General features: G+C 32.9%; 1 protein-coding gene across 1 annotated transcript in view; it reads left to right on the top strand.

Annotated features, from left to right (window-relative positions):
- Positions 1 to 1,829: 1,829 nt before the first annotated feature.
- Positions 1,830 to 15,751, top strand: part of Zdhhc8 (zinc finger DHHC-type containing 8) — a 29,440-nt gene continuing 15,518 nt past the window's right edge. The window contains exons 1-6 of the mRNA XM_068777135.1: positions 1,830 to 2,007; positions 3,972 to 4,090; positions 7,832 to 7,989; positions 8,846 to 9,015; positions 9,527 to 9,721; positions 10,323 to 10,503. Of these exons, the coding sequence (XP_068633236.1) occupies positions 1,916 to 2,007; positions 3,972 to 4,090; positions 7,832 to 7,989; positions 8,846 to 9,015; positions 9,527 to 9,721; positions 10,323 to 10,503 (915 nt within the window). The 5' untranslated portion in view covers positions 1,830 to 1,915. The remainder of the gene's footprint in view (positions 2,008 to 3,971; positions 4,091 to 7,831; positions 7,990 to 8,845; positions 9,016 to 9,526; positions 9,722 to 10,322; positions 10,504 to 15,751) is intronic.

The following is a 15,751-nucleotide window of genomic DNA, read 5'->3' as shown; positions in this document are numbered from 1 at the left end:
AATAATTATTGCTATTAATTATTTGTTCGTCTCTCCTTTTTTTCCACCTCTCCCACACAAATGAAGAATAATACTAAGGGATACGAAATTATCCATCGAAAGATAGTATTTTGTGCAGACAGTTGATATGAGAAATGAGTTCTTTTACTCTCTTCGTATAAAAAAGGAAATTTACATATTTTAATTAATTGTTCACTTCCCCTAAAATAAATATATGATGTATAATTTATAACGAATCTCACATATATTAAATTCAATTTTATGAATCCGAATAACTAAATACAATTTAGTAAAAAAAAATCCTATGTTAAATAGATATGAAAATATTAGGTTTTATAAAAGCTGCAGGTGAAACTTAAATATACCATTAATTCATAAAATAAAAACAAAATAATAAACGAAGAGTTAAGTATATTTAACAAACGTGGGATCAAACATCAATTTTGAATTACAGGGGCATTGCGTTAACAATATGAACGGTAATATTAATTCCTAAATTTCTTTGCGTATACATATGATTTGTACAAAACTTGGAACCTGAAAATCCGTAGAAAAAGAATTTCATTAGTTAAATAATAAGAGGAGGTAACCAATAAATTTATTACAGTATATATAGTTTTTTCAATAAACGGGCATAAATATAATTCACAGCTGTTTATCCACTATTGTTTTATTTAGATGTATTAATAATTACAGTTTATCGACTTTCGCGACGTCTAGAATATATTTAATAGTAAATAATAATAAAAAAAACTAAGTATATATTAAATTTGTCCAAAACATTACGAAATAAACAAGTAAAAATGAATTAAGAATACCTCTATTCATTCTGCCGTGCTGCAGCTCTGATACGCTTTTCGATCTTTTATTCTCTAAAGTTGCCATTACATTACATTACATTTATTTTGATTAATTGTTAATATTGATGCAGAAATTTAATATTCGTTTACAAATAAAATTTTATAATATTATTATTAAATAATTTGTAGTATAATAATTTATTTTCTTATAATAAAATTCTTAGGCATTAAAGTTGCCAATATATATTTTACGTTTAGGTAAAACATGTACATATATTTTTGTTAAGGCAAACAGAATAAGTACAATTTTTCTTGTCCATTATTTGTTTTAGCATTATCATCTTAATATAGTTTGTTCTTTTTTACTTTATAATAAAGATAAAGTAATTTAATTGATGTAGTTACTTCTATTGTCTCATTTTCAATGGTAGCAAAGTATATATATAAGCCAACAACTACATTATTACTAAAATGTTTAATTATTGAATAAAATTGAAATATTGAAAACATTATTAGTTATAAAAATGACATCGTATGAATCATACACATCAATTTTAATTTTTTTTATAATTTTTGTAATAATATATCGATTTCATATTTCTAAAAATCAGGTTATAGCTATGAACCCGTTACAATTATTATAGGACATTATTTCTATTGGTCATCAAGGTGACCGGTCTAGAAGTTTCAAATTGACCAGAATTTCTTTACTAAATGTAATCTGTAAAATTGTAATTTTGCTCCCTTACATCGCTAATCTATAATTTGTAATATTTTTATCCTTGAAATGTGTAATTAATGTAGGAGTGGTAACATTATGTTACTAGATATTAATGATGTAAAATAATTAATAGTCATTTAATATTGAAGTATTATTATTTTAAAAAAACATAGTTTTTTCTTGTTTATTGGAATTTGATATTGTTTGTAAATAACTAGAATAAAAATATTTTTAATCAAATCTAAATAATATTTATTTGAGATAATTAAAATCTGTCAAAGTGAGGATTATTGCCACACAGTTTCTGTCTGTCACACTAATAGGCGCGGCCATGTTGGTCTGTGGTGTATAAAATCGAGATAATTTGCTTTTAGAGACTTAAAATTGGCACAATATGCCCAAATGCGACCTCAAAACCAGATATATCCCCGCGACCTTCGCTTGGACACTACTTTTGGGAACGACATCCCTGTTTTTTTATTTTCCGTAAGTATACATCATGTCGATTGGATACGAATTTACACAGGTTGACAACTTTCATATAAAAATATAGAATTGTTACTATTAATATCTTTATTCTACCTTTGCCCCATCTGGCTCTGTAAAGCTTGATTTTCTTTATATATTCTTTTTGACGACTCTAAGCAGCCATTGAAGTCATTTCAAAGCAAGATTTTTATTTACATTAGGCTGCTTAAAATTCTTGCACGATTCATTTCCTCTGTGGAACCGTATTTGTGATGCCGGTGACTAAATCGATATAAACAGAGGTACACACGTATTCGGTCATGTTCGATGGTGTATATCCTACTCGATTTTAGGGCGCGTGCAGTTGCGATCAAAATAATATTTAAATTTTTCGCGGCTCACAAGTACACACTAAAGGTCGAGCGGTGTTGAACCAGTGCGTGTTAATTTAAGTATGAATATCGATTTAGATGATTATGGTGCATCTATTGTTGCCGAAAGGTTCAGGCCTGCACTCTGACTAACTGCAGAGCCATTGTCAAATAATGCATGAATCAGAAATTACTTCTTTGTAGTCTGTGAAGGTTGCACAATATTATTTTATCATTAGGACTGTAAGTAAACTTATATAAAATAATAATATTATTGGATATATTAAAAATATCTGCCATTAATCTCAAACATTGTTTTGAAGTTAATCTCTTGCCACTAATCATGGACATCATGTTATGACATTAATGAAATTAGTGTTATTTAATCAAATCTTATTATTATATATTGTAAGATTACAGACATGGATTATATTTACCTAGTGAATAGTGATCTTTTTTATTTTGCAAAAATGAAAATTATTTTGAGCAACATTAATATTAAAAATTTATTTAATGTATTAATTAGTTTAGAATGACCTTTATTGTAGTATACAAAACTTATTATTATGGTGCTTAGATTATCAAATATTAAAATTAATGTAAACAATATTTTGCATTTTCTTTTAAATTCATCAATCTCACAGCTACTAGTCAAACAGGTTTGGTGCTTTTAGGTAGCTTTAAATTGGAATGGTATGTATTTATTGAATGACAACCAGGGTCAAGGTTACTAATTGGACTCTTTGGCCTGAATACTTTTATGAGCCTGGAAGCTCCCTCATAGATTTCTAATTTTAATATTATTATCATTTGAAAAGGATATCTTACACCCTGTCAATTGCTTTTATTATTATGATTAGAAATTTTTACTTTGATGTTACCATATGTAATCCTTCTGTAAATGACAATGAAAATTAAATACTATTGGAATTGGATACGAAATGGAATTGAAAGATAGTTATTATATATAAATTGATTGCAATTGTGTCAAATCTATGTCCAATTTCTACCATAACATATATAGTTTTTGTAAGTAATTTTCTGGGGTTAGTCCCTACTTGCTTGATGATTTATAGGACACCAGATTGACAGTAGATGCAAAAAGCTTTAGATGCAAATAAGTCTAATTATGAATGCTTCTTAGAAAATGAACAATGACACAGACAGGCAAATTCATTAATGCAGGTAGTGTGGTTAAGCCTATTGTGTTGACTTGTTATTGCTACTTGCCTACACCATAAAGTTTTATACAGACAGGCTGTTTGTACTCGTGAATGCTAGAATATTTGGACATATTTTGCAAATTGCATTATTTAATTTTTTTTTCTTTTGTGTTTAACTTGTGTTCCAGGAAATGAGTTACATTAAAAGTAATGAAACCAAACATTCTGATCTCTATGTATAACCAGATATAATGATCTACTGATAGGTAGGAGAAACTACTTTTGAACTTTAACTGTAAAAAATATGTGCAGGTTGACATCTTTCTTATGCAAGCATATGTTGATATTCATGTTAACCATATGTAACAAGTTAATACTTTAACCAATTCCGAATTCAAATGTTACATGTTTATTGTTCTTTACAATGAGCAATGTTTTTTTCTTGCAGCTGCCAGTATTACCTCCATCGACACCCATGGGTTCCTGCATACCAAGGTGTCATAACCTTTTTTGTTTTGGCCAATTTTACATTGGCCACTTTCATGGACCCGGGAGTGATACCAAAAGGTCAGTTTAATAGTTATATCTACAAAACATTAGTTGTTACATTTGATACTGGATTAATTTTATTTAAAATAATACTTTAATTAAACTCAAATTCATTAAATGTGGATGTTACATATAGATTAGTGGTAAGATGAATTAAGAGAAGTTATTGTGATTACAAGTTATACATAATAAGTTAATTCAGTTTGGATCTCTGCTCACAAAGTATTTAGCAATGCATAATTTATTTATTTATTTATTAAAGATTTCCGTGTATGACTCATCACAATATTTTTGGAACCAAAAGGCTTAGAGATTTAAAATATGGTACAAATATTCCTTTCAATGTGTAGATTTCAGCTAATAATGGATTTTACAAATTTTCATCTGAAGTAAAGTTTTTAATAATTCAAACAAACTGATGGAGGGAAAGCTAGTAAATGATAATAGTAATTGGATTAGTTAGATGTATATTCTTAACATTTTTATTACTTGTTTATTTTATTATTGATAACTGACATTGGAAGTTAATTAAATAGGTAATATTTCCTTTTTGTATCTAAAATATAACTATATATTAAAATATTTTTTTTTGCTGTTAATGAGATAGTACATAGGGGCTCTAACAATAAGCCTATAATAATTTTATACACCTTGTGTATAAAATTATTATAGGGCAATAAAACACTAAACCTTGTTTATGGGTTATTGATGTTTTTTTCATTGTCAAAAACTGCATCTACAGCTCCATTGGGTTTTGGGTGGCAGTTGCTTAGAATTAAACCTTGTTTATAGTAACTTAGTTCAAAGACACTTGGGACCCTCGGTTTTGTCCATTATGTTGTACACTGGAGGCCACCAAGACACTTAGATTTTACTACCTTAAGCAGAAGCAGTAGCAGCTCCAAGGAGATATGGTGCATAGGACCCCATTAGACCTATGTTTGTTTTCTTGGCTAAGGTTGTCATAAAAAAAGAGAGCTGTTTGTGGTATATGTGGTATTGTTTATAGTAGTGAAACAAGGTCTTTTACTCCGGACCTCATTGGCATGCTCACGGTTGTAAGATGAGCCATGGCAAGGGCTGTGTTCAAGTGTTTCTTATGAAATCGAATCTATAATAGCCTAATGGATATGCAATTTGTAGAGTCAATTTTATTAGGCCATATGCACACAAAACAGTTGACCTTTATATTTATACCCATAAGATTCTAAAGTGGAGACTATAGACTGGCAAGTGTTCATAGGATGTCCACCCATGAGGTGAACACAATACTGTGTTAAGGTCCTCGAATGACACTGGATACATGCCTCCAGAAGGTCTTATTGGAAATCTAAAGGGGTAACCTATGTCCAGTGGATGATCCTATGGTTTTAATGATGATAATAATGGTGTGTCAGTGTGTACAGTATACAGTAGTACATGTGATGTGACCTTGACATGAATTCATAGTACATTGCAATTTTTTTGTGTTTTTGGTATTATTTCTGAAAAAGTACATATCTAAATGTTATTACAGAATGTAAAGTGCCGCAAACAATGTAGGTTAATTTAATAAATTGCATGGTAGCATTTACATAATGTTGTTAAACTGACATTTTGCTACTGACTACATAGTATGTTTTTTTTATTTGATAATTAAAGGGTGATTAATTATAATTGTTAAAACTGTAAAGGCAAATTACAAATGTATAGCACATTTGTAATTAATGTATATTTTGAATGAGAGTCAAGAGTTTCAGAAAAAATAATTAAGTAAGAAAAAGCATTTTCATTAATCAATTTTATTACGTATTAAAATTAATTGTTGTTTACTATTTTCCACTGTAGAGTGTACTGCCAAAAGTTATTGGCGTGCCATATTCCTATATAAAAATGTAACATATTTCAGTGATCGCTTTACATAGAGTGATCAGAAATAGATGTCATGGCTATAATACTTTTTGCTAATATATTTTTGCTTTTTGCATAACCAATCACCCTGTGAAGTCATGTAATTGTAAACGAAAATATGTAATATTATTGTATATACTCAAACAAGCATTTAATTTAACCTTTAACTTTATAATGTATTTCGTAAATGCTTTTTTTCTGGAGTTGTTGGTGTTCTGAGAATCGGTTTTAACTTGAATCTATACTTCATATAAATTTTCAATAACTATTAAAAAAAAAGAGTCTAAAGGTAGGAAGTGGTTAAGAATCGCGGGCTACTTTTAAGGGCAGAGCATCGAAGGCGGCTTAGCTTAACTTCGATTACGTAACTTAGCTCGAAGGCTCTTTCGGGAACCTCGACGTACAATGGAGTGTCCTGGCACAAGGGTCTCCTGGTTTGGACTGGCACTCAATACGCGTTTAGCATTCGGACTCAAGGTCATCCAAGGTCTGCCTGGACTTAGTCTCTTCGTATTACCTGGCTAATATATAGTGTTCCTCGTTCTAGAACCAAAATAACAGGAGGTTATTAATGTAATAATAAAAACCTTTATACAAAACTTATGCAACAATGTTTTTTACTTATTCATGTCATCAATGTTAATTCCCACACTATTCTAGTCCATGCCGTGGGAATCGGTACGCTTAACAAGCATCCGTTGACTAATGCTTTTAGTAGTTTATGTAGAAATCCTTCTGATAATCAAATACCGCTCGTGTCCTGTTTCGACGCATTTAAAAAGAAAATCTCTCTTAATTGTATGTGGCAGCCCTATATTTAGGGTTGTCAAAATGAACTTAACCTCTGTGTTAACAGAGTCCTATATCACATTAATTATAATAGTCTAAAGTAAAAATACGATATTCCCTTTTTGTTATAGATGTATAAAAAATATTTACGATTTTGATACCAAAACCGCTGTGGTACCTTAGGAAAATGCAGTGAAGTTAGGGACGAGGAAAAAACGGCCTAAGTATTGACGGCTGACTGACAGAATGAAACGGACACTCCCCCGTCTCGCCGCGCACACGCCCAAGGCGCGGTACAGCGGTTGCGGTAGCAATTGGTGACAAAATTTTAAATTGAAAGAGTTTACTAGTTACTCTATGGAGCGTATGCCTAATGTAAGAGTGTAAAAGCGCCTCTCCTGGTAGAATATGTATAGTAGGTGGCCCCAATCGAGGGTCCAGAAGTTATTAGTCTCTCGCATTTTAATAGAGAAACTAAACTAACCCCTTGGCCTGTACGAATCATAATTCTTTCGTCGCGCGCCGTGCCATTCATCTGTTCAATCTATCTGTACCTGAACTGGCGCAAAATGTGTATTTTGAATGACATATATATTTTAGCACAACGAAAGCAATTGTTAAATAGTAAACAGTGTTTAGGTACAAACAGTAATGTAAAGACGTCTGGGTTGCAATTTTATTCATTGGGTCGGTTAACAAAAAAATATTTATTATTAAATAGTAGATAATGAATAAATAGTAATTTATAAATTAATACTTAGTTAAACCTTTGGCCTTTAACCAAGAATAAGTCTCGTGGCTTTCGTTTATGGCACAATCTTTTAACACGAGTCAGACTTGTGTTTATAGGCTTAAGGATTAATGTAACATTTAGTGATCACTGTATAGAGGGTTATTGAAAATAGGTGTGAAAGCTATCATCAATTCACCCTGAATATATATAGACAACATCTTGCAATAATATCTTTTCTGCCGCTTTATCACCTCAAACTCAGTGAAGATGTACGCCACAGGGCAAAAGCTATTTGTAGTATTTTACGGTTTTATATGTTAAAATCACTTCTCTCTTAATGGAACCAGCTCCACCTGACGAGGACCGCGAGGATGACTTCCGCGCGCCTCTGTACCGCAGCGTGGAGATCAACGGTATCACGGTCCGCATGAAGTGGTGCGTAACGTGCAAGTTCTACAGGCCGCCGCGTTGCTCGCACTGTTCCGTCTGCAACCACTGCATAGAGGTGAATATTACTTTTTAACGGCAACGGTTCTAGCCTTTTGGCCAGTGTTTGTTGCTACGGATACAAAACTATTGGCCAGTCTCACTATATGACATATAAATAGAACTATTGCAATGTATCTGATACTCACACGAGACCATTTTAGCGACAGGATGCCTACTGCTGAACATTGTCCCATAGATTTCTAGTAGGTCCAGTTCAAAGTGGCTTGGATCCAGCGTCTTCATATAAGTAATGCCAGAAATTTTTATTAAATACGGCGTTTAACGGCGGTTAACCTTGTTAGGGAGAGATCACCAGTTTACACGATTAGCAGGCGGAGCTGAAATACCGGAACAATGTACTTGTTTCAAGTCAGCATGAAATGATAGCGGTCACATCACTAAAGGGTTTTGAGTTCAAATCGGCGTTCGAATTTCGCGCGCGATAATGATTTAAAACAAAAAGTAATGTAGTCGTTGTGGCCAGTAGTACGAAGCGTTCTAATGTTGTATAATTATTATTATAATTTTTAAAATTTAAATGATTAAAAATCTGGTATTAATTTTTATTTCAACCAGCACAGGCGCTTGTTAGATTAAAATATGGACACAAAGGGTGTTAAAATGGACAGGACTACGAGGTACCAGAGCGAGAGGCAGACCTAATGCCAGATGGGCTGACGAGATCGCGGATGCGTCAGGTCACTGGTGGCTCCAAGTTGCCAAAGATAAAGAAAAAATTGGAGGAGGCTTTTACCCTGAGGGGGTTCATACAAACTTAGTACAAAATTATTAAATCTAAAATTTAACTTTACTAATTTTAAATCATTTGTATGGAATAAAATAAAGCCTTTATTAATTTGTATTTGTTGCAGACTTTCGACCACCATTGTCCGTGGGTAAACAATTGCATCGGAAGAAGAAACTATCGATTTTTTTTCTTCTTCCTCATATCTCTGTCGATACACATGCTGAGTATATTCGGGCTCAGTTTGTACTTCGTTATGAACAACAAGACCCTCACGCAGGTCGAGCCTATTGTATCGTATCCTTTTAATTGTTTTCAAAATTATATTTACCTATTGGATAATGATCTTCCGGTATGGGTAAGTTCCTCTCCTAATAGACTGTCAACAAAGTTAAGAACGCGGTATGTCGTTGGAATCGGATCATGAAACCCTGGTTATTGTTGCGATCTGTGAAGGCTTATATCCTACAAGGTGCGCATATCGCCTGATATGATGAACAAATTTTGTGTCAATATCACTACGTGTTTTTACTTTTAAAATATTACAGTGTATTAGAGAGACCGGAAAGTAATGTCGTTTCTGTCGACATATTTTTTTTGTGGTGGGGAACCCTTATTTTAGTCCTTTTGTTTCTACCTATGGCCTGCTGTACCATTTAAAACTTTAGGTATATATATATAGAAGTGTTCAGATGTTCCTTTATAAGCTAAACTGGCCCCAAAGTTTAAAATTACAATTTAAGATAAGTTTCATGTAATTAAAACATAAATTATTAGCAATAATTTAACGTTAACATTACGAAATCAGAATGGTAATAATGGGTATAATAGCGTTGTTAGCTATCCCCATATTTGGGTTGACGGGGTTCCACATGGTGCTGGTGTCGCGCGGGCGCACCACCAACGAGCAGGTGACGGGCAAGTTCACCGGCGGATACAACCCCTTCTCCAAGGGCTGCTGGTACAATTGTTGCTACACACAATTTGGACCTCAATATCCTAGGTAGGTTATATTCATTTTTGGTCCAAGCGAGAAGACATTTACGTTCAATTCATAATGAGAATTTTTATTTGTATTATATTAACTGTTTATAATTATTTATTTATCAGGTATGTCTTTCAAATGATAAAGTAAAAATAATTTCTTCAAAATTGGAACTTTTAACAGTACTTTTATTGATAGTCAACTTATTTTTTTATGTTTTTTATTTTTTATTTAATCTGCTTCGAAAGTTGTGAGGAAAAAGAAGTTGTAAACTCCACAACAACATATTTTTTAATAGTATATCAAGACAAATTTATTAAATTAATTAAATACACTATCAGATATAGGCTAAATTGAATAAAAATAAACTAGCGACATCATTGCCAAGGATTCTAGTCATTTAAATATCGTTTATTCTGTAATAAGCCTCTTACGTCAATAAACAATTTTGTAAATGATAGTTTTAGTACAGAACTTTTAAATATAACGATTGCTCGTGGTTAAAAAAAGAACAACGCGCAGTCAATTAACGATACTTGAAGATGATTAATCTCTGAATAAGATCTGTAGACGAGCTTATTTTATTTGACAGTAAACATAAGTGATAATAAAATTCCAGTCTGGTCCGCCCATCGAAGTATATCTACAAGGGCGGCAAGAAGCGACGTGACACAGGCGTGGTCGGGCAATCGGCGTCCGCCATCTCCACGATAGCGACTGACACGCACCAGGTAAAGACGTACACGGCGGACAACGGCAGCGCCCATCGAGCCGTCGGCGCCCACGCGCACTACAACAAGGTGAGAGCCAGACGCTTGCTATCACGCTGCTATGACGGAATGCGTTCTACAAATACAACCTTCAACATTACCTTCATACATAACCGCTGTGATCCAACTCGTATACTCTTTCTCAGCAGTCCCAGGGCCTAGAACAATCAATGATAGTCTATCATTATTAAGAATAAACCTAAGAGTAGAAAAAATAATTTGGAAATATCGCGACTAATAATGAATAGTGAAATAGTCGATTGCAGGTGCTGCCACCTACAAAACAGGCATACCCGACACGCTTAGACGCCGCGTCGTCTTGAGACCGAAACATGTACTTGAGTCTTTGGACTAACACCTTATGACAGACGTACAAAATATTTCACATCTATTGGAATATTCCAGTATCACAGAGGTCGCTAAATCATTCTAGATAGAAGCGTTGCTGGAGTTTCATCCGCCACTTTTTCTCGCGCTAATGCTTTCCGAAGTGGTTAATGTTGACCAGATAATGCAACCGACCAAATCGAGCTTGTCGGTCGCAATATTATGGATATTACCGACAAGAGACAGTCCAGGCCGATATCCCCTAGAGGGAGCCCTTGATACTAGTAATTACATGGAACGTCCGCCTGATCGGTTAAAGAACTTGGCGAGGCTTCCCAGGGAACTCAAAATCTGCAAATGTCACTTGGGCACAATTTAAGCCAGGTCTAAAAAAAATTATATTTTGCTACCAGATCGTTACTAGAGTAAATTATAATAATATAAGACTCTATTTTAATGTAAAGCATGTCTACATGTAGTTTGTACAACGCATTCCTTCAAAGTTCTCGTAAATAATCAAATAAATATATATAAGAACAAACTTTACTCATGGCTAAATTCTATGGGTTTCTTAAATCCAAGCATTTCTGAATTGAATATAACATTATTAAATTTACTAGGAGTTCCTGTGTACACAGTAATTAACGAGAATTTGCAGTTTGTGCAATGCAATCCTTTTGTACATAAATGTATAAATAAATTTATATTCATTTTTCAATATATACTTTTGCTTAAATTTCGTTAAAATTAAATAAGTGACTTTAACTTAAATATGTTATTACATCGGTACATACTATCAAGTTATTTTATTTATACTTATAAATACTTAAACACCTAATAAATTGATTATTAGTTAAATTTATCGAGCCTATCTAAAGTTATGTAACTCCAAATGAGCAGCAATAACTTAGTGGTTTAATACTGTGATGGGTTCTTGGGCCGCAGATTCAATCCCTGAACCCAATGCATGAAACCAAAGGTTAAATAAAACTTTTCTAGCATTTTCAACTTCCTCCATAATGTTTGTCCAACAGTCGGAAAATTAACGTGATATTAAGGAACTTCAAGTAAATTTAGAGATTTAAAAAGTTTGGAGATTAATAGGTACATTACTTATCTGTATTTTTTTCCATTATCATCAAAATCTATAGTTTAATATGCATCGCTTCATTAGAGTTTAAAATTGCTTGTAGTCATGAAATTGAATCGGTAGAGAAATCATCCAGTTGTCATGCTTGTAGAGCATACAATAACATACCTTCAATTCACAGCGAGGTTTATATTTTCTTATACTCTCTTCAATGATATTTAAAGATGTGTGAATTGAAGACATGAATGTCTGGCTCTCTATTGTTACCTTCTTAAATATATTTAGTCTATAGCAAGGGTAAAGGTTAGCTTTGTAGTGTATATATTAGTTGGTCTCTTTTCTAGAGTCTATCCAGATTTATTGGAACATTAAATGGGGTATGACAGTATCGGGTGACAGCCCTGAGTAGTTTAGCGGAAACTGTACAGGGCTGTCATCTTTTACAAAAAGTACAATTTTTTGGACTATAGATATGTATTAACATATTACAAAACAATAGCACACACAGCTGGGGTTGTATTACTTATAAATAGGTAACAACTCTGTCTAGTTCACTAACGGGTGTGACATATAATCCGATGACAGCCCTTAGTAGTTTACTAGAAACTATACAGGAATGTCACTTTCACAAAATTCAATCAAAATGAATATAATTTTGGTTTATTAAAATATAAAAAAGTGTAAAAGAATATAGCATCACAAACCTGTGTAGAACCGCGCAGTTAGGGCATATTACTTATAATCAGGTGATAGTCCTGTGTAGTTTACTATAATCTATTCAGGGCTGTCACCTGACACGTAAATTCTATTGTAAAAAGGGAGTATGAGAATATTATGTTATAAAACAGTGTAGCTCCATATAGTTACTGCCACTATACTTACATACAATCAGGTGAATAGCCCTGAGTAGTTGTATATTTCAATTGTTTGTGTTATGAAGTCTTATTAGGTATGTAAGGATGTCGTATTAACAAACAGGGCTGTATAACTTTCCAAAAGTTGACAACCCTGAGTAGTAACCATTCATTGCGTGGAAACTATTCAGGGTTGTCACCTGTTTAAAAAAATCAGTGTTTAAATTTAATCATTTTATAATTATCTTTTATTAATATTCGTTTTATTAACAATCATAATAGTAATGTTGATTCCATTTCAAGCTTTTAACGCATATATCATATAACTAATTTGTACAAACTTGGAGACACAAAATATAACTTTTTTCTCTGGCGAGCACTGTTTACTTCAATGACACGGTGATACACGGCTATGCGCTTTTCTTTTCTCTATCTTTAAGATTATATTTCTTTAACATTTATTAAGTCTTATGAAGAAAAAAAATTGTTCTTATAAAATAATAATATTCCATATGCATTAGTATACGTCATTTACCTTTGTATAAACTTGTTTATTACTAAATAATTGAACGTTTATCATACACGCTTAATTGATATAAAATATTATTTAATATAAAAGTCGATGTACATCGTATCCAGATACCAAAACTTTGTTCTATTTTCAAATATAATTAAGAAAAGCCTTAGGCGTTTTTAATATGATAGTTTAGTACGTATATATGTATATTACAATAATTTCAAATAAGACTAGGCTTATGTGGTTAATAAATACGCTAATAATAATTCACGAAAATTTGTGTAAATATTAACTTTGATTTAACTAGAGTTTATCAAAGTTACAGATGACCATAATTCTGGGTTTTGATTGTACCGATTCGCTTTTAAATCGGTACGAAAAACCCGCCAAGCAAACTCTTAATATCAAACTGATATCATTATCATCATTATTTCAACCAAAGGACTTCCATTGGTAGGCACAGGCCTCCGTGGATATCTAATAGCGCAGATTTGGAAAGCGTCCGCATTCAGCGTATTTAATGAAATAGGCCTGTCAAGCAGTCTACTGCTGGACAGGCCTTATTGAATAGGTAAGTCGTAAGTCTCAGTAGGAAGTCCACTTTCTACTGTTAAAATAATGATGATAATGAAGTTTTATTCAAGTACCAAAATAACTTCACATGTTCTTATCACCGGTAATACCACGGCGAATATCGGGAAAGTCTTTTACATATTTATTGGAATCAGGCGTTACCTTGCGGAAGTCCATCCTAAGTAAGAAAAGGACCAATTTTTAGCCACTTCCGCACATACATTAGTAGTCGTGCAACAAAGTGCACCGCCCGCCAGCCCGCTAATAAATGCTTATGCGGCAAACAATGCGAATTACACAACTGCCACCGTCAAATCACTCAACACGTGTTTCACCCCTCCACGGGGCATCTTCAGGAGTTATGTTACACAGATTAGTGCCAAACACAGAGACTTACATGTCTGAAACAATTTAACAGGTCAGTAGTTCAGTGCGTTGTTATGTAATTGTGACGTAATATCCAATGACACTAAACAAAATTGTCGACAGTCTAATACAGTGATTCTCAACGCGAAGACCACGCACGCTCCACATGTGGGCAATTTGATTGTTAAGGGGGACTCAAGTGTTCCCCACAAGGGTTCAACCCTTTCGGTTTAATATAAAAATATATATGTTACATAGGCGTAAGGATTTTAGAAAGGTAGCTCCGGGTATACCTTTTTTGTGTAGATAAAAAACGTAAATGTTTACGTGTTATTACCGTAAATAATTACACAAATCTTATTGTCCTTATAATAAACGTAGGCGTATTATAGTCGGAGAGATAATCTTTCACGTAAACCATATTAATTACTCTCTTTCATTTCTCGTCGAAACCCTTCACATCTTTATGGATAATCACGTTTATATACATAGTCTAATGGGAAACTACAGGGTGTTATTAAAAACAATATATTGTACTATTGATACTATATTAATATCGTTTTACGAACCAAAACTGCAAAAATATCTAGTAGATTTTGTCTAAATCTGGAGCCTCTAGTGCCAATTCACACGCAGTAAAGCTATAATTGCTAAAAGGCAAACAGCATTTGACAGTGACAAGAAAGTCAAAAGATCTCCCCCCCTAGATTTCCCAGGTTGGATGGAAAAGGTCCGCATCCAGCGTTTTCTGAAGGCTTCATCTCTCATTATCATCTGTCCGTCTTGTGAAGAGACGACCTCCAGGTACAAGCGTCTTTCTGTTCTGCGCAATATGCTATGCCTATTGCCACTTCAATGTACAAATTTTCTGGATTATTTCGTCTACGGATCTCCTCAATTCTTATTTCATACAGTCTTCTCCATTGGTAGTTCAAAGTCGAAGCAAGATAATAAATTCCGTACATTCTTCCTTACCTTGTTAAGTATTCGGTATTCAAGTTGCATAACAATCTGCATTAATATATTGCACGAATAATCTCTCATCTCCTTTCTTCCGGAATTCTAGACGCCCCTTGAAATCCCTACAACCAGCACTAAGCGTTTTATAACTACCTATATAATGCGAACAGTCAAGGTAGCTATAACTTGGGAGTCAAGTCAAGACTGAAAAGGTATCTTCTAGGCAAGCATGAACCTTCCTAGATCTCGTCTTTGCCTATAAAAAGTAATAAAAAATGCGCCTAAGAAAAATGAAAACACAGAATACTTATAATCTCAGTAATTTAATTGATATTATTACATTACTAGGTATTTACCTCGCATTAGTTCACGAGGAACATGCATTTATAAATTTAATTTCATTTTAATTATTAATACGTTTTTAAAAGCATATATTTTATTTGCTCTAATTGCATATTGATATCTTATAAGATAAATAAATTGTCTACCGTATTGTCGAATTATAAAACATACCACAAGGTGACTTTTAGAAATTTTTATTTTAATATAAATATTAGCAAAATACGTACCTAAATGTTTTGGATTGATTTT

Source organism: Battus philenor, unplaced genomic scaffold (assembly GCF_028537555.1).
Source record: "Battus philenor isolate CCGP_79_NKW_IND1 unplaced genomic scaffold, ilBatPhil1.0.hap1 SCAF_13, whole genome shotgun sequence".
In the NCBI taxonomy this organism is placed as follows: Eukaryota; Metazoa; Arthropoda; class Insecta; order Lepidoptera; family Papilionidae; genus Battus; species Battus philenor.
Note: the sequence above shows the minus strand (reverse complement) of the source record. Positions and strands in the feature narration are given on the sequence as shown.